This window comes from Corvus kubaryi, unplaced genomic scaffold (assembly GCF_017639235.1).
Source record: "Corvus kubaryi isolate FWS band 111438036 unplaced genomic scaffold, C.kubaryi_AGA036_p1.0 37292, whole genome shotgun sequence".
NCBI lineage: Eukaryota > Metazoa > Chordata > Aves > Passeriformes > Corvidae > Corvus > Corvus kubaryi.
The window spans coordinates 1,127,135-1,144,764 of NW_024581091.1; the positions used below are offsets into that span (position 1 = coordinate 1,127,135).

The 17,630-nt window shown below is 46.6% G+C and overlaps 1 protein-coding gene and 2 long non-coding RNA genes across 4 annotated transcripts in view; 2 read left to right on the plus strand and 1 right to left on the minus strand.

Annotated features, from left to right (window-relative positions):
• On the plus strand, positions 1-2,173 carry LOC121663997. The gene is made up of 2 exons (XR_006015838.1): positions 1-86; positions 1,693-2,173. It is a non-coding gene; the product is annotated as an uncharacterized LOC121663997 (long non-coding RNA).
• LOC121663995 lies at positions 84-3,643 on the minus strand. Of its 2 annotated transcripts, none has more exons than XR_006015836.1 (4): positions 3,512-3,643; positions 2,629-2,740; positions 1,076-1,173; positions 84-348 (listed from the first exon to the last, which is right to left on the minus strand). It is a non-coding gene; the product is annotated as an uncharacterized LOC121663995 (long non-coding RNA). The 2 variants fall into 2 exon arrangements; XR_006015835.1 differs by lacking the exon at positions 84-348 and adding an exon at positions 536-786 and having other exon boundaries at positions 3,512-3,642.
• The window catches only part of MOB1B (MOB kinase activator 1B), a 25,276-nt gene continuing 11,013 nt past the window's right edge, over positions 3,368-17,630 (plus strand). The window contains exon 1 of the mRNA XM_042026941.1: positions 3,368-3,503. Within this exon, the coding sequence (XP_041882875.1) occupies positions 3,490-3,503 (14 nt within the window). The 5' untranslated portion in view covers positions 3,368-3,489. The remainder of the gene's footprint in view (positions 3,504-17,630) is intronic.

Genomic DNA, 17,630 nt, shown 5'->3' on the forward strand with positions numbered 1-17,630 from the left:
GTGGAGACAGTCCTGCTGTCATTGCTGCATCCAAGAGGGATAAGGGGAAAAGAGCTGGCACCGGCTTAAGTGCACACATGGGGAAGGTAGGTCATGCTGAGCCCAGGAAAAATTTTTTCGGATGAAACAAAATGAGTAGGAAAAGGCAAGCCAAAATCCCGAAGCACAACAGTGGAGGAACCCAAGGAAGGGCTGTGGAGGCTCGGATCCAGGGTATTCAGGCAGGTATCCAAGCAGCTGGCCAGAAGGAGGATGTGCCAGGCCAAGCAGGACCCCAGCATGAGGAAGATGATGAGAGCCATGACAGCCAAGATACTCCTCTGTTTTCCAGCACGCTGTAGTGGTAGCCTGGGGATCGCCAAGTAAGAGTTGCAATTTCAAGCCACTGCAAACTATCAAACCCAAAATACAATCCTGGGTTTTTCAGCACAAGTGTTTCATCTTCTTGTGCTGCCAACACACTCATTTATCAGAAGCCTTGAACGTTTCTTATCACCATTTTGAAAATGTGAACAAGCTACTTTATGTCACCCTCTTGTTGCTGGCTGGTGCTTTTGTAAACTATTCCTTGTAACAAACTTTCACATGACAGACTATAACCCTGAGAACAGCACCGCCTCCTGCCAACAGCACTCTCAACCCTTCTGAATTTTGAAGGTAAATCATGTACTATGCACATTTTCAAAGGAATGTTGACCTCGGTGCTCAAGTGGTTCACATTCCAGTTTTTCATAGCCTACTTGCCAGGTTTCTCTTCAAATCCTTCTTTAAGTAAGCAAGCAAATGCTATAGGAGAAAAAAAAAATAAGATAACTGCAGGAATTCATCTCGAGCACTTATCTGTATCTAGATTGGCTTTTGTGCTTTCAGTTGAGTAAGCAGATCCCTAAACCTTAGGGACCAAAGGAATGTTAGGTGCATTTTTCTCTTGTGACCCAAGCAGGGTGCAAGGAAGAGTCTCTTGAAGGGATGCACATCTTCCACCCATTTTCCCTTTGATTTGCTTTCTTGGCAAGTGCAGGAAAAAACACCCACTGCTGTTTGTCTGGCAGCTTGTCAGGTTTGTGAGAGTTACCTTTAGAGGGCACCATGTTGTTGGGCAACTGCTGGCACTGAAGTTTCCATGGAATCTCAGAGCTTCCTTAGTTACATGATGGATCAGAGCCTCCGCACCTATGGTAGAATATAAAGGTCACCCTAGGACAAGAGAATTTGCATTTTGTCACTCGACAGAACTGCTGTTGAATGAAGTCAGCTTAGGAGAGGGAATCTGCCTCCGTACAAATCGAAAATCCCAGGAGATGCCTCCATACTGCTGTGGACCAAGAATTTATCTGCCTTGGAAAATTTATCTACCTGGGAGGACGCCTTTTTCATTAATAATGTCAAACAGGCTGCTGTTAAGAATACTTGATACCAGCTATTCTTTAGTTTGATAAGACTAAAATTGATGATCAGAAAATCATCAGATGTGTTATAAAACAAGGGCTTATCTTACACTGGGAAACATTCCTTATCCCTCTGTGTAATCTGCTGTCAAGAAAAATTTACCTTCTGTTCTCTTGTGGTATTTTCCAAAATTATTTATACGCCGTGTTATTTTTCCAAACAAAATGTTGCTTCCCCTTTTTTGCATTCCCGATCCTATGTGCGTGTTAAGTTTTGTGATCTCAATTTTCATGCTGCTTTCAGCTGGAATGTCCTGTGTTTACCGAGCCGTGCTGAAAAGCTGAGAACTTCAGTTCAGGACCAAAGCACTCGTCAGCTGGAGGGCTCTTCCAGAGGAATTCCTTAGGCTCTGCAGCGCACTGGATAAGCGGAGATGACAGAGGCGAGGCCACGGGAGCGAGGGCCGAGCCTCCCGCGGCGCAGCGGAGCGGGTCGGCCCTTACGTAAGGCTGCAGCTCCCTGCCAGCCCCTCGGGTCGGCGGCGGCTGAGGAGAGCCCTTCATGTGACCCTCAGCCATCCCCAACAGCCCAATATTAATGTGGGACACAAAGCCTGCACGTTACATAAGCGTCTCTCCTGGCCAACTATCTCCTACTGCAGTAACCAACATTTAATTTTAACTTGCCGCTAAAATAAAACGCTCTGTGGGTAGAAGGAAGTGTATGGGTGGGAACAGGGAATGGAGGTTATTCGTGCCCCAACAGGAATGTGCCAGAAAGATCAGTGATGTATTTTTGTTTGATTTACATAGCCAACTTAGTCTGACAGCATCTGTTACAAAGTGCCCCAAGACCCATTCCATGCTTTGGTTGATACAGCCAAAAGGAGAACTGCAAACGCTGGGAAATGCTTTTTAATTACACCTTTGCTGCCCAGTAAAACACTGGATTTTAAAGGTGTCCTAAAAACAGCAGTGTAATTTTAATTTACTTAGACATGCACTGACCTGGCATTTTGACTTAGTCTGAAGGACAGAGATAGAAAGTGGAAAATGCAGTTTCAGCATGTAAAAATGTGAGGGAAGCAGATGACTGTCAGTGTGGGCACCTAAGGCGTTTACAGCTGAAACCCCTGATGTGCCCTATAGAAACTTAAGTGTTGTGTGGGATTGTAGCCTGTTTCGATGTGCTGAATTTGCCTGATAAATCTGGAAGTCATCAGGTTTTCCTCTGGCTTACCTGCCGCAGTGTGAGGTTTTCAGGATGGCCGAATCCCCTTACGCCAGGAGGGAATCCCTGGGGGTCACGTTTCCTGTCCTCTGCACTCTCCGAAATCTGGCTTCTTAGTGACCTAAACAGAGCCAGATTTTCGTGTGAAAATTATACCTTGGGATTGCAATTTCTGCCATAAAGAGCACTGGGATGTGGCTATATCTGCCTGCCAAGGATTTCTTAGCAAAACTGCAGGCTTTTCAGCTCAGCAATTTACTTTTTCTACCTCAGCTGCCCATAGTGTCACCTGAGGAGTGCCCCTCCTTTGCTGACCACTTGCCCTCACCAGCCCAGTTAAAAATTGCTCACAAATCAAATATTAAGAAACACTAGAATCCATTTTGTCACGTTCCATTAAAAAAGGGTTCAGTGAGGAGGGCAGAAATGCCGGTTAATATCTTTCTCTTCTTTTTCTGGTGGTGGTGGTGACGACCTGTGGGCTGGTACCTGACCCCCTTTGTCCTGAAGGCTCTGAAGAGAAAGGGAGCTTTGGAGGGGCAGGAGATCCCCGTTTCCATGGAGGTGTCTTGGGGGCACTCACACGGAGATCTCTGAGGGGAGGCCTGAGTGGGATGGCCGTGCCCGGGGCCGTGAGGGGACGCCTGGGGGGGAGCCCCCGGCCGTGAGGGGAGGCGGGCGGTGTGGGAGCCCCGCAGCTGTGAGGGAGGAGGCGGCGCGGGGGCCGCTGGGGGCGATGGCGGCCGGGCGGGCCGTGTCCCCGCCCCGCGGCGCTCTCCCCGCACCCGCCCGCCCTCCGCCGCCGCTGCCATTGGGAGCCGTGCCGCGCCGAGTCCAGGCAGCCGCCGGTCCCGCTCCGCCGCCATCGCCATGAGCTTCTTGTTGTGAGTACCTGGGGGGTGTGGGGGGTCCTCTCTTCTTGCTCTGCGCCGTCCCGCCGGGCAGGGCAGCACAGCCCGCAGAGCGGCCCCGGCCGCCGCCCGCCCGCTGCCCGCCGCTCCCCGCCGGCCTGGCGCCCGCTCCGTCCGCTCTCCGCTCTCTCCCTTTGTGCCCCGGCCCCCCGGCGGCCCCGGGAGCAGCCGCCCCGCTCCGCCGGCAGGGAGCGGCGGGGCCGCCGCCGCCACGCCGTGAGGGCGTTTGGAGGGCGGGCGAGCCGGGCTTCCCCTTCCCGCACGGCTTCCCCTCACGGACACGAGTTTGGAAACAGCCACGGATCATCAGTCCGGGGGACCTCCCCGGTGAGCTCCGCGCTGCCCGGCGAAGAGGTGTCGCTGGGTAGGCGAGAGCGGGGTCGGGGTCAAACACCCATCCGAGGGGTCTCCCTGGGCTTTTATGATATTTTCCATGCGGGTTTCTCATTTCTGGCGGGCAGAGGTTGGTGTCGTAGCGTTGTGTGCTCCAGCTGAGTTAGGAGCTGGCGTGTGGCAGTGAATCCCGGTGCAGGTGATGGGGCAGGTGGGGCTTCCCGGCTGCCGGAGCCCCGCTGAGGACCTGGCCAGGCTTTACTGCGGCAGGAAAAAGCTCCCTCAGGGGTCGGTGGCGATTCAGGTGCGCGCAGAACCCCACTTCTTTAAATTTTGCTTCGTGGGCAAAAACCGAATGAACTTTGGTCCCTCCCCTTGGAAACAAAGACGAGGTACTTGTGACAATTAACATAAACCGGTTCAGTGACCTATTAATTAAGGCGAAGATGCGCTCTAGGGAAAGAAGGGCGATCAAGGCAGCTGAAAAAGGCACCCTGGAAGAGCCAGGCTCCATTAAGGCCTTGTCCCCGCTGAGTGTTCCCGCACGCTCCGGGTTCCGTGCAGCAGCTCGTGGGACTGTTGCCGGAATATCTGACAGTTGTTAGAGGCTTGCGCTGATAACCAGCAGATGTAAACGTAGCCTGGGTTTAGAGAAGAGACTTTATCTCAGAGCTGGAGTGTTCTAGTAAGTTGTGTTCTCATGGAGACAAATAACCCTGGCGCTGGCTTCCTCCTCAGTCCCTCCTTTGCATTTATCTTTTAACTCTGCCGTACCCAGCCCGCTCGCCCGTCGTGCTCCGTGGCCCCAGAGGGATTCTGAAAGGCACCTCTCAGCTGCGAACGGGAGGTGGGTGCAGATGATTGTCCGTGGATGGAGGCGCAGTGCTCCTAATGAGAAGCCCAGCTGTCCCCCTCCTTCGTAATTCTCAGCTGCCACGGTGGAGAAGGGGGGACAGGATTTCTAGTGTCCTGGGAGTCTGGTTTGCAAATTAGAGAGCCTCCCTCTCCATGGCATTTGGCTAACTGGGAATGGAAAAGCATGAAACCCTCCACCCTCAGTCACAGGCAATAATGAGATGCTTGTTCCTTTTTCCAGACCCTTCTGAAACCTAGGAAAGCAAACCTTTACCCCCCACCTCTGTTGTTCCAAGTGATCCTTCCGGATGAAATATAGAAATGGAAACTGGAGTTAGTGCATGACAAAGCTGCCTCAGCTGTTGTTGGCAGAGTGCTGTAGATGGCACCTAATTTGCTCATCTGCAGTCTAGAAATGTGCTTTTAAAAAGAATAAATTGAAAATATGCCCACTAGGCCTCGAGGAGACCAGGGAAACTTTCTGTGTTGCTCACATGGAGTTTTGGTGGTTTTTTTGGTTGCTTGGCTTTTTTTAGGGATCCAGAAAGTTAGCATTGCCTTTTGTCAGACTTGAATTTTGGCTTGATAAGAGTTATTGCAAGACAGCGCATGGATATCTGCAGGTTTAATAATGGCAACTTGCATTTTGAGCTGCAACTCCCCCGTGTTTTCACGGTACTTGTAACACAGTCATCCATGGTACTTTTTCACCCCTTTGTCACTGCGCTGGTGTGGAGGTGCCAGCGGTGTTTGTCCGTGCTGCTCGCCCTGCCTCAGTGACGGTGCTGTCCTCCTGTGAGCTGAGTCACAGCTTGGGGCTCGCCGAGGACGATTGTCCTTGCGCACCGGGAAGGTTTCCTTCCTGCGTGGCAGCGAGCCTGTCGTGCAGGTTTATCGTCAGGGACTGGGCTGCAGCTTGTCAGTCTGACACCCAGCACGGTGCCAAAAGCGGTGCTCTCCTGCAGGCTTCCTTGTTGTCAAATAACAGGGGGATTGTGCTTGGATAACACAGGCTGTGTGGGGCCCCCCTTGCGCGGGCCTTGTCCGCTGACAAATCCGTGGCTATTCTTCCCTGTTGCTAGGGCCAGTGACATATAAAGCTACATGGGGGGGGAAATAAAATCAAGGGGAACCATTGTCTTCTCTGCTTATGGGGAACACTATAAAAAGACTGTCTTGTGAGGCGAGTCACTGAATTAATACAACTCGGTTTTGACAGCAATTGTTATTTTCAGCGCCGCGGTTTTCTCTTTCTGATCTGTTTCTTCCTTTCTGAAAAGACTTTATAAACCTCTCCAGTGGTTGAATAGGTTATGCCAAATCTTTAAAAACGATTTGAAAATGGTAATTGGACTAGAAGATATCTTCAGTTCCAAAAAAAACACTGCTTGGTAAGTTCTGTCTAAAAGGAAATTACAGCACAGTTGCAGGTACTTTAGCTTACATCTCCAAGGAAAAAAATTAAAGATAGTTCTGGTGGGTGTGCCATCTGGTAACATGCTTGTGTTATCCTCCGCTGTCAAAACTTACATAAAAAAGAAGCTAGATGAAAACCATTTATTTATAAAAGGAAAAGATTCAGTTTTATTAGTGAAGTTCTGACATTGTTTTCTCCTAAAAAAAAAAAAACCCACAGAACCCCTATCTTTGGATTAGTGAATCTCTCTCTCAAGATTCCAGCACAGGGTTTTGTAAAAATGAGATTGATTGAAGTAGTTGTTGCCTGATCAGACTTGGAAGGACAAGGAGCTGCTGGAGGTGAGCGAGGGAGAGTGGCTGTTGTTGGGGGCACGTGTGTTTTGTGACTGAAGGCCAAGTTAACCTGTAAACCAGACTGGAGCATGAGGTGCTCTTCCTTCTCTGCCTTGTTCTACAGCACAGTGGAGCCTGGCAGCTGCTTCTGATGCTCCACATGGTTTGCTGGTTTTGGTTTTTTGTTTTTTTTTTTTTTTAAATTTGAAATCGTACTTTTTGTGTAAGTATATGTGCAGAAGGTGTAGTGAGACATTACTTTTTTCCCCCCTTACATCTCTTGAAGATTAATATCAGAATCAGAGCTGATGGGTTTATTTCCAGATTGACAAGCAGCGTGGCCTTCCCAGTTCCTCAGGCTGCTCCTGCTCTTGGAGAACACCAGGGCTGTTTCTTGTTGTCCCTTCCTTGGCTTCCTGAGATGCTGAGTTGCTGCTGCTTGTCCAAGGAATTCCCTTCATAATGTGGGCAGTGTAGCAGTGGAGTGCTTTGTGAGTGCTCCTTCCATACTTCTGGAGATGTGTTTATCTCCTCTTGATCAAGGACTCCTGCAGAGGACCAGTAGGCACTCCTCAACTGGAATTTGCTTATGGAAAAATCGGCATGTAGGCATTTGCAAGCTGTTGGAAATGGAAATACAGCGAACATCCAGATATTTTCTCCCCTGTGCTTTAATGTATTTGTTTACTTCAGTTTTAGCTTGAGGAGCATAAGGCTACGGCAGGATCAGGGCAGGGGCTCTCCACACAGGAGTGTGTTAACATAAAATCAGCTGCTTAACCAGTACCATTAGTGATGTGTTCAGTTCCTTCTTTTTTTTTTTTTTTTTTTAAAGTACAAGGATTGAGAAGTCTCTTGAGTTTTCCCTGTAAGTAAATTGGAGAGAGAACTGTAAAGCTGTTACCAGCTTCCTAAAGAATTTTTTTAAGCCTTGGTAACAGTAATTTCAAGTTTTGAGGAATGCAGAAGTGTTCCGTAGCGGTGGGGTTTAAATGGAATCAGCTCTGATGATGAACTTAAAGCGAAGTAAAATGTGGGGTTTAGGGTGTCAGATAAAGAAGTGCTGCTGCCTTACCAGTGAGGCTGGAGGTAGAGAGCAAGGAAGCTGCTGCCTGGCTTTTATTTCTGCAAGAATGGGTCTGCCTCGGAGTCACAGAGCTGTGCAGACTAGTTCAGGCTGTGAGATGTCTGCACTTGGCCTGGCACTTGGAAAAACAACTTTTGCCCCTACTGCTGTGTTTCGGGAACATGTAGTAGGTGAAGTGAGTGATTGTCACTTCTGAATGTTATTAGATAGCTCCTTCTCAGATAGAAACATTCGTTTGGAACAGAAAAAAAAAGCATAGGAAGAAAGGCATTGTTCAGTGTGAAAGTTGTGTTTACTACATCGCAGTGATGTCTAGTCTTAATTGCTTCCTAATTGTTTGCTTTTATGCCACGATTGTTTTCCCTTGTTTGTCCTTCCCTCTGTGTTTGCAGTGTAATCCAGCCAATGCCATTAGCTATTTGCAGGGAGGAGTGGTGGAACGTGGATCACTTTTGGGGGGGATTTGTTTGCTGGAGAGTGGCTGGGATTTTCGTCTTTATCAAATACCTTTGTCACCTTTTAATTTTCAGATAGGTCTTTGGATTTAGGGCCTCTTCGTGGCAACAGCCGTGGGGTCACAGTTCCATCTCGCGCTGTCCTGAGAGACATGCAGTCTTTTTTCTCTTGTTGGCAAAAGGATAAACTATTAGAAGCATTTGTCTGTTAGGCAGTGGCTGGAGGGTTGCAGGAGGCTGACAGAATGAAGCTGCCTGTTTTTCTTAGAGAAGTAAATAACTGCATTAAATTTGGCCACTTTAAGTCTTCCCTCGTAAGCAGTAAGGCAGATCTTGCTGCCAGAGCTATCAATAAGCCTCTGACCCACAAATCAACCTCAACCGCAGGACATGCTTTGCGATGCTTTTAGCGTTTGTAAACTAAGCCACTTCCTATTAGAGTTGGGCTACAATGAATCTGCTGTTTGGCTTTTGTTCTTTTTTTCTTTTTTCCTCCTTTTAAATTCACAGGGAGACTGTGGTTTATAAATTCAGCTGCTATAAAATCTGTTTTCAGCTAGAACTGAGTATAACTATTACTTTTCTCAGACTTGGAGAAATTGCTCTAGCCTTCATGTTTCATGATGTGGGACTGTGAGGATCCAGTGCTCTGCTTTGTCATCTGTGTATACAGATCTCTCAGATGCTTTCCCAGGGCACTGCTGCTTGGGTTGGTATTTTGGGGAGGGGATGGGAAAGAAGGGAATGAGAGCCGAGGATTTGCATGTATCCATGTAGCTTAAATTGGTTCCTGGAGACTAAGTTGGAAATAACTTCTAATTTCTTAGTGAGCTTAGGTACAAAGCGTGGTGCATCTCAGGCATGTTCTGTTTGATTCAAGGGTTTGCTTCCCATTTCAAATCCTTACCCTGAGTCAGCAGTCAGTTCGCGTGGAGGAGACAGTAATTTTGTGTGCCAGTCCCACCCTGTGAATCCATGAAGGTAACAGTAGTTTTTGCCTTGCAAATGAATTTTGATACTTTTAAAAGCAGTCCATGGAAGCAAATTTACTCACTCTTCTTGTGTCTTTTTTCACCTCTGAAATCCAGCTGTGGCCTTAGCCTCTTGTCCCAGCTTTCCTTCTGGCTTTTTTTGGTGTGTGAAGACACTTCTACCTTGTTCACCCTCTGTTCTTTTTCTTCCTTCTCCAGTTCACAGCTGATCCTTGACAGGAATCCATTCCTCTTGGTATTCTTAGATACCTGAAGAGATCCAGCCCATATTTCACTTGAGTTTTAGTTGAGGTTTGCTTGGGGTTTGTTTGTTTGTTTGTTTTTGCTTTTTGTTGTTGTCTGTCCTTGTACCACCTCATCTTCCAGTGTGGTCACTTGCCTCTGGGGTTAATTGCTTGTGTCCTTGAGATGCTGACGTACAAAATCTTAATCCCTTCCTCACTGAAGGAGAGCAACTTGCAGATAAGGACTCATAATGCCTGGATTTGTTGTCTTTATCACAAGTCTAATTCCTTTTTTTATGACAAAGAGAACAAATGAGCTTAAATAAGCTTTGATAAATTCCTCTCTTGCTAAAAATTGAGACAACTGTTTTTTGATACAGAAATAATTTCAACCTAAACAATGATTGGGTGGGTTCACTATGTTGACCTTAATGAAATAACCCTTATTTTGTTTTGGTAGCTGGTGCTTTAATTGTGTTTTTACCAACTTCAGTAGCACAGTCCTGGTTTTGCTTGAATGGATTAGTTGTTTTAGGGACCTGCTCAGTGTTCTCGATCCAGGGATCAAAATGGCATTACTTTGTCTTTTACTTTATGGCCACAAAATACTGCTTTTTCAAATGCTGAGGTGTACCTTTCAGGAAAAACAGCATCTCTAATGTCCTATTATTAACTTTTGTGGTTAACAGCTCTTCTTAAAATTTCTTGCTGCAATAGAAATGGAAAATAGTAAAAGCCTGTATATTTAAATTCATAGAACAGTTAACTGACTTTGAGCTCTACTGTCAAATGGTCAAGTTTAAATAATTTCAAAAGAAACGTGCTCCTGTGTATGTGGGAGCGGTCGTTCCCTCTGAGGTGCTTCAGGAAGGTGGGTTTTCCTGATAAGATACTTCGGAAGAGAGAAGCAAATTTTCCTGAAGATAGTTACATGTGGCACATACAGGATTCTATTAAATGTGGGGGATGTGTAAGAAATACTTGGGGGTGAGATAATGCAGTGTATTTTTGGAAAGCTCTTAGATTATTCATTGCTGCCTCCTGTCCGTTCCTTCTTCCTGTTGTTCTCTGTGTCATTTCTTGCCTCTAATGATTGTTAGTGCCTGGATCCAGGCCCCGTTTTGCCTATTAATCCAAGTGTAAGTGTAATCTTCCGTCTCTGTTTGAGATTTTCTGTTGGGAAGTTGCCGAGTATTTGTCCTTTACCACATTCCTAGACTCAGCCTGTGTTGTGTGGGGGTTACAGTAAAGGGCAACCTTTTATACAGTGCTAAATGACTCTTTCCCCATGAAAATTTAGTTAAATTTCTCCTTTAACTGCCCGTTCCCTAAGCACATTAAGAGATGGTTCTTTTTGTTGTGTTTAAAACGATTGAAGACTGTCTTGAACTCTTCAGTTAAGTCTTTTTTTTGCTTCCTTTAAAATGCCCTGATGCGATTTCTTAGGTTGTATGACTAGATTTGCTGTAGTCATTCATTAAGCATTGGTTTCCAAAAGCACTGATCAGCATTTTGGGAAGCCATCCATGCTCTGAGGCATGTTCTCCAAACACTATATTTGGTGTACAAGTAAGGATCTAATTTGATGCCAGAGCCAAGCTTTTATTACTGCAATTTATCACCCTCAGTGGGTTGTAGATGGCTTTCTGCAAAGCTCTGCTTCCTACTTGTAAATGTATTTACAGGGTGTGACTGTTAGCAGCAGTTTGGGATGCAGAGGGCATTAGTCATGTACAGACAGATAATTCAGCTGAATGTAAGGAAATCTTCGTGGCAGGAGGACCAGTTTGCTGTGGAAAGCAGTGGACACCTTTTGTGTGGGACAGTTCTCTGTGTTTATCACGTGGAAGAAGTGCTGGAGTAAAGCAATCACAGGTAGGCAAGCACTGTTGATCACCTGCTTTATTTCTTGGACATGCTCCTCCTTTGCCTCCTGCCCCAGCATCCGGGGGATGCTTTATGGGACTGGAGCATGTGAGGCTGCTGGAGGCAGTCTGGAGCTCTCCAGGCCACTTCAGGATAGTCTCAGTTACTTGGGGAAAGATCGTGAACTCCTTCATGCCTACTTAAATGGTTCGGTAAACCTTCTTTCTTTGTGAACACTACCAGGGCCCTTTTTTGGAACACCATCCGGTGTGTCACTGAAAGGAGCAACCCAGACTTGGAGCTTTATGTATTTCCTTGTATTTCTTTTATCATTGGCTCAGTTTTATATATGGGAAAGGGTAGGTTTTACAAAAGAAAGTGCAGTTGTGTGCACTGAATGGTGTATTAGGTACATTCCTGCAGTAAAAAACCTTTGTGGAAACTAAACTTGGAAACATAACTGGGTGAAGTTCTGACTTGAGTTGGAGTTCGCGCTGCGCCCTCCCTTTTGAGCGAGCTGATACTAATTGACAGAAACAAGGGTTTCCTGAGAAAAGAGGGGAACATTGGTGAGGAAATAGTGCTGTTTAGCTTGCAGGGAGCTTAATTAGGGACCAAAATGTTCAAAATACTGAACTCCATCTCCCAGGAAAAAACAAAGCCATTGGAAAAGAAGGAATACTTCATGTTTACCTTCTTCAAAGCTCCAGTAGCCCACCCTTTTAAAGAAGTACTATGTGACTATTAGGATATTAGAAGAAATAACTCTAGTTTCGATTATTCCTTACAGTTCCATGAGGTGTGTGTTTGTATGTACACAGTAAATGTTAGTATTGAAATAGTTGAGGAACCTAGGTCTGATTGAAAGGTCCCAACAGAACAGCCAAGAGTAGTGCTCACCTTTATTAAAAATATTGAGTCTGCTGGTAGTAAGCTTGAAATTTTGTGGGTGAAGACAGCGTTGTGTTTGCCTCAGAGTAGTCAGTGGATTCCTGGGAGTGTGCAACAAAATGTTTGGGATAGTCTTCATTCCTCTCATGCAACAGGATTTCAGATGGACGTCAGGAAGAGGAGAACATGTGGAGAGGTACTCGGGTCTCTGCTGCAAGCTTCTTTGTTGCCAGTCGGAGAGAAAATGTGTTTCAAGTTTGGTGGTGTTAAAGCTCTCAGAAAAAGTCCGTGAGAAACTCGGGAGCAGCAGTGCAGTGGCATCCACAAAGCACACACAGTAAGCATTTTGGGAAGCTGCACGTTTTGTGCCACGGATCTGTTCCAGTTCCTGTGCTGTCCCCCTGTCTGCCTGCCTGTCTCTGCAAGTCAGGAGGGCACGATTGCCTGGAAGACTGATCGCAGCTTTTCTGTGGTGGATACTGCTGTGTACTGCTGTTGGTGGCTCTGGCCTGCCCCTCTCTGTTAGTCCTGCAGGGAACGAGGCAGGAGAGGTTGAGTCACTTCCGCAACCGTTGGCTGCCTTGGGAGTAGTTCAGTTGTGTTTGGAGTGCACAGACAGGGCTCTGGTAGTATCCAGTGAGGGCAACTGTGACTTGCTTTGTTTATTTTGAGGATTTTCCAGGAGATGAAAGTATTAAATGAATGCGTTGTAAATGAAACAAGGGAATTTATTTTGGTTGTGAGCATAGCAAACTGATGATGATTTCCCGGTCATGGGATGGGGTTCTGGATACTTGCTTGTTCCTTGCACTGGGAATTGCAGTTACTTGGCAGAAGGGTTGCATCCAAGTGGGTAAACAGCAGGAACACCATTGGGTGGGGTTGTAGCAGACACGAGTGCTGTAGCATAGCACCTCCCCCTTGTTTACAGGCACTTTCTCAGCCTGCAGACGGAAAACGGAGGCAGAGGGAAGCGTAGGTGCCTGGCTTGGCTGGAAAACAGGCTGTGGCCACCTAACATCCGTGTGGATTTGACACGGTGTGCCGCTGCAGGGGAGTCAGGGAACAGGGATGCGGCTGCTCTCCAAACACCAGACACTCGTCCCCTGTTCACAGCTCAGCCAGCAAACGCTTCCCTTCAGGTGTGTGCTGGTGCACATCAGAGTTGTGCTGGACCAATCCCACACTGGCTCAAAGTCACTGAGTCTAAACTGTGTATGTATAGGAGAAAAAAATGCATTTTAAGAATGTGGATGCGTACAGGTTATGTCAGCTTTGACACTGAGGGGGTGGTGGCTGGGGCAAGCAAAAGCAAAACTGTTCCTTAAGGCTACCTTAAATAACTTTCTCTTTCCTGGATGTGAATCATCTGATAAACGTCTGCTCTTTTAACGTGTCGAGTCTTGTGTATAATGGGACCTGTGTTTTTTAAGAGTTGTTCGTGAGATTGTGCCTTTTTCATCTGCCATCCTGTAGGGAACTTCAGTCTGTGAAGACAGCCTTTTTTCCTAGAAGGGGAAGCCAGATTTCAGTCCCCACCCTGATGGGTAGAGAATGAAAAACCTCACAGAAACACTGATTTCTCTGTCAGTACTCCAGTGGAAGGAGGCACCATTTCAAATCAGTTGTGATGATAATGGTCACCATACCCCTTGAGAAGCATCTTTGGATTCAAAAGCCTGCAGAGAATTGAAGTTACTCTGTGGTATAGCTAATAAACAATAAACCCCATGTATTCTGTTCCTACAGGAATGACCATGTGTCTGGGGAAATTTTTCAAGTCAATGCTACTGATTGCTCCTTAAACAAACCAAAACAAAAGCTCTAGGCCTGGAATTGCTTTCTAACCATCGCCTTACTTTCTGGGAGAGCAACTGTGTTGTGAGAGGAGCTGGCAGCTCCTAACTGCTTCCCAGACCTGCTGCATGGAATGCATCCTGAATTCTTGCCTTGCTTTTGTTACCTGCAGATTCAAGTGACTGGACTGAGACAGCCTTACTTCAATGAATGGGAATTGGATTGGAAAAAGTTGACTTTTTGGTGCTGTAAGAGCTGAAGGAAGCAACGCTTTGCTCTCACGCTCTCTTCAGAACAGAAGTGTTGTGACTATTCAGTTTTATAAATAGAAGTGCTCAAGTTCAGTCTCATCAGTGCAGATTTTGAACATGTTCAGCTTAATTTTACCTGCTGTCCTTCTGATGCTGTGGTTGTCACAGGGAAAACCTGTTCAAAGGCTGCAGCTATTGATTTCATTGCCAAAAAGTAGCTTGAGCTTTTATTTTAATTTCTATGTTGACGTGTTGGCTGGTGGAAACAAACACGATCTTACTCTGATGTTTCTATTCTTAGCAGGATGTTATCATTTGAAGGCCTGTATTATTGTTTAAAGGCTGGAAATGTTTGCTTTTCTGGAATTTGGGTCTCGTCTTAGAGTGTTTCTGTGTTTAAAAAGAGGCACAGCAGGAGAAGGGAGACAGAGAAGTGCAGAGCTAAAACTTGGAGGCTTCTCTGGTAAACTCACTTGTTGGCCTGTGGCGGTGAGTTGCTGCCTCAGTTTCCCTGTGTAATGAGACACTAATGATCCCTACTTCAAAGATACTTTGTGAGGATTAATTAATGCTTATAAGGGGGTTTGAAGATGAAAAAGCAGGAGTTAACACAGGACAAGTTTCTATGCCCTGGTTAAATGTTCTGTGAACTGTCTTGAGTTCAGCTTTTTGAGAATCTCTTGAGCGTTTCCAAATATTTCGAAGGGCTTATTTCAGCCTGGCCATGGTGGTGATGGTACAGCTGTACCTCCAGGAGTTGGTTACTCACTCCTTACCCCAAGGAAAGGGCCCTCAGCATTATGGAGCAGTTAGAGGAATGTAGGTGGCAGGTGTAGGGTGAAAATGCTGCCACTGCACAGTAGGTGAGAGCCTGGTGTTAGTTGTGTGGTGAGAACAAGCTGTGAAGGGTTAACTTTTATGGATAAGAAGCCTAAACTTACCTGGTTTAATTCAGGTTTCCCCAAATCTGCAGCAGACTTGGTGGAAATAGATAAAAATCTCTGCTGAGAGGCTCTGTGGACAAATGGTTGGGAGTGAGGAGGTCTAAGCCAGGCCAGCCCAAGGAATTCTCCTGGGAGCAGTTACTGGGAAGTTTATCAAGAGCTGAGGCTGGATATTTAAGCTGCTTTGTGTGCAGAACATCTGCCAGTGCTGTGTTTGAAGCTGAGATGAGCTCTTGAGGCAGCGCGGGGTAAGCAAGAACACCTCAAGTTTTTCCTTTCTTCTGGAAACATCCTCTTGCCAGCCTGAGACAGAACAGCCTGCAGAACCTGCATCACCAAACCCACGCCCTGGCAGCAGATGAGCGGCTAGAATGACAGCTTTGGAGGAAATTTGGTGTTCCTGCTTAGGAGCGCGTTGTGACGCGGCTGCGTGGGCTCGTGCCGGTGGGAAGGGCTTGCCGAGGCTCCCGAGCCCCGCTTCCGCACGCAGCCCGGCTCGGGAGCCAGCTGCCTCAGACACGGTTCCGCATTTAGCGCTGGGCCGGGCTGCAGCTGGCACTGCTGGGCTGCAGCTCCTGGAGAAACAGAAGGGCATCGTTTGCTAGAAGCGTCGGATGTGGGAGTGAAGGGAGCGAAGCGTCCTTGGAATCGCTGGAATTTCTTGAGAAATTCCTTTTCAGTTCTCCTTGAAAGGCTGCACATTGGTTGTGGCGAACAGTGGGGATGATGCAGCGGTGCTCCCCGTTTCATGACCTTTTTATGTCCAAGGAAAATGGGATCTTCATTGGTTTCTCTGTCCCCTCTCACTTATGCATTAATACAGAGGAAACCTCAGAGACTCTTAAAAGGAAAAGGCAGGTGCTGCCTACTACCTTGGAGCATTTTAAAACCTCGACAGAAATGGTGAATTCCATTATGGAATGTAGCTGAAAAGAAAATGCTTTACTTGACCCATACATAGATGATTGTGTGTGTTGCTGGCCACCAGGCAGAACTCTTTGAAGTTACTTTTTTCACTGATTGCTGAAGGAGTTGAGGAAATAGACCTGGAACAAGACAATTTTCTGAATCTGTCATATGAAACAGATTGGCATAATAGGAAAAAATAATTATTTATTTGGTTAAAGAATAGGAGAGCTTCTGAACGAATAAGGTAATTGGAATAATGTTTATTAATGCAATATTTATTACCAGACTTTCCAAGAAAAACCACATCCTATAAAGATTTTTGGCTTAGAGAGGCTGCATTAGGCTATCTCTGAGCTGTGTCTCAACGAGTGTGTTAACTGGCTTTGGTGAACTGCATAAATGCATGGAATTCTGATAATTTATTGCCAAAATTGCGGGTATTTCCATAGCACGCGACGACTACCAGGCTGCATTTATCCTAATTACTTTTCCTTTTGGATGCCTGCCTGCTTGCCTTTCGTGTTGAGACCGTTTCCTGCTGTCTTAGGGTGGCTGTGCTGCATTTGAGAAGCAGAGATCAGAAAGGTGTTGGAGGCAAAGATGGAATGGCTTATTTAGAGTAGTAGATGACTCTGTTTTTACAGCTTTTGGCAGCTTATGGGAAGAAACCCCCTGTTTCTGTGAAGGGGGGAGCAGGGATTAAATGCTACCTAAAGCTTTTTCCAACCTGTTGCATTTTCTGCTTCCTTGACCATGGGGATCTGTGCAGGGTATTCAGCAGATCTGCAGTGACTTGGTTTGTTGTGTGGCAAACTCATGAGCTGGGGTGGGTACGGTGAATTGCTACCCAGAGTTTCTCAGAATAAACTACTTATTTAGGGAATTCCTTCTCACTCCTTTCCTCATGCCCTGTTTCCAAACCCTGGTCCCTTTGTTGGGCTTGCTCTTTGTGCTAAAATACAGTTTCTTGGGTTAGTTATTTCATAAGCTTTTTCCAGGTTGCATTTAGCTTGTACTGGGTTCCTTCTGCTTACACTGACACATGTGGAAAGATAATGATCCCAGTCTCTTCTGCTTTCCACATGTTTTAGGTTGTATTTTCACTCCCTGTGTTAGCAAAGCGCCTCTAAAGTGGCTGTGTTCCTGCAAAGAAAACAATTGGGTTTAAGTAAAGTAGTCAGTCAAGAGATTCGGGGGTTTTGTTTGTTGGGTTTTTTCAGTTTCATCTTTCTTCAGAGCTGGTTTGAGCCTGGCCTGGCACCAGATGCAGGTGGCTGGAGGGGTGGGAGGTGACGGCAACTCCCTGAGCCACAGAAGCTTCTCACTCCCACTGGGAGGCAATTATTTTATTCAGGATTTGTGTCTGGTATCCTGGCTTAGGGTGAGGTGCAGATGACTGGGAGCATTAGAAGTGTCCTGTAATAGAATAGACGGGAGCAGGATGTTCCCTCCTTCTCCTTCTGGGTCCCAGTTTGATTTAGCAGCTGGCTGCACTGGTGTTGGTTGGGTGTCCATGTGAGTGTAAACAGCTGTACAGCTGTACCATCCCAGGATCCCTGGAAGTCCAGCCAAGCGCTTCTTCACAACACCCGGGACCCAGGATTACTGCAGAGGCCTGCAGGAAGGGGAGGATGCTGCTGCTCCTTTGGAGCCCGGGAGAGTCAGAGCAGCTCTGGGACCATAGAACAGAATCACAGAATCCCAGGATGATTTGTGTTAGAAGTGACCTCAAAGCCCATCTGGT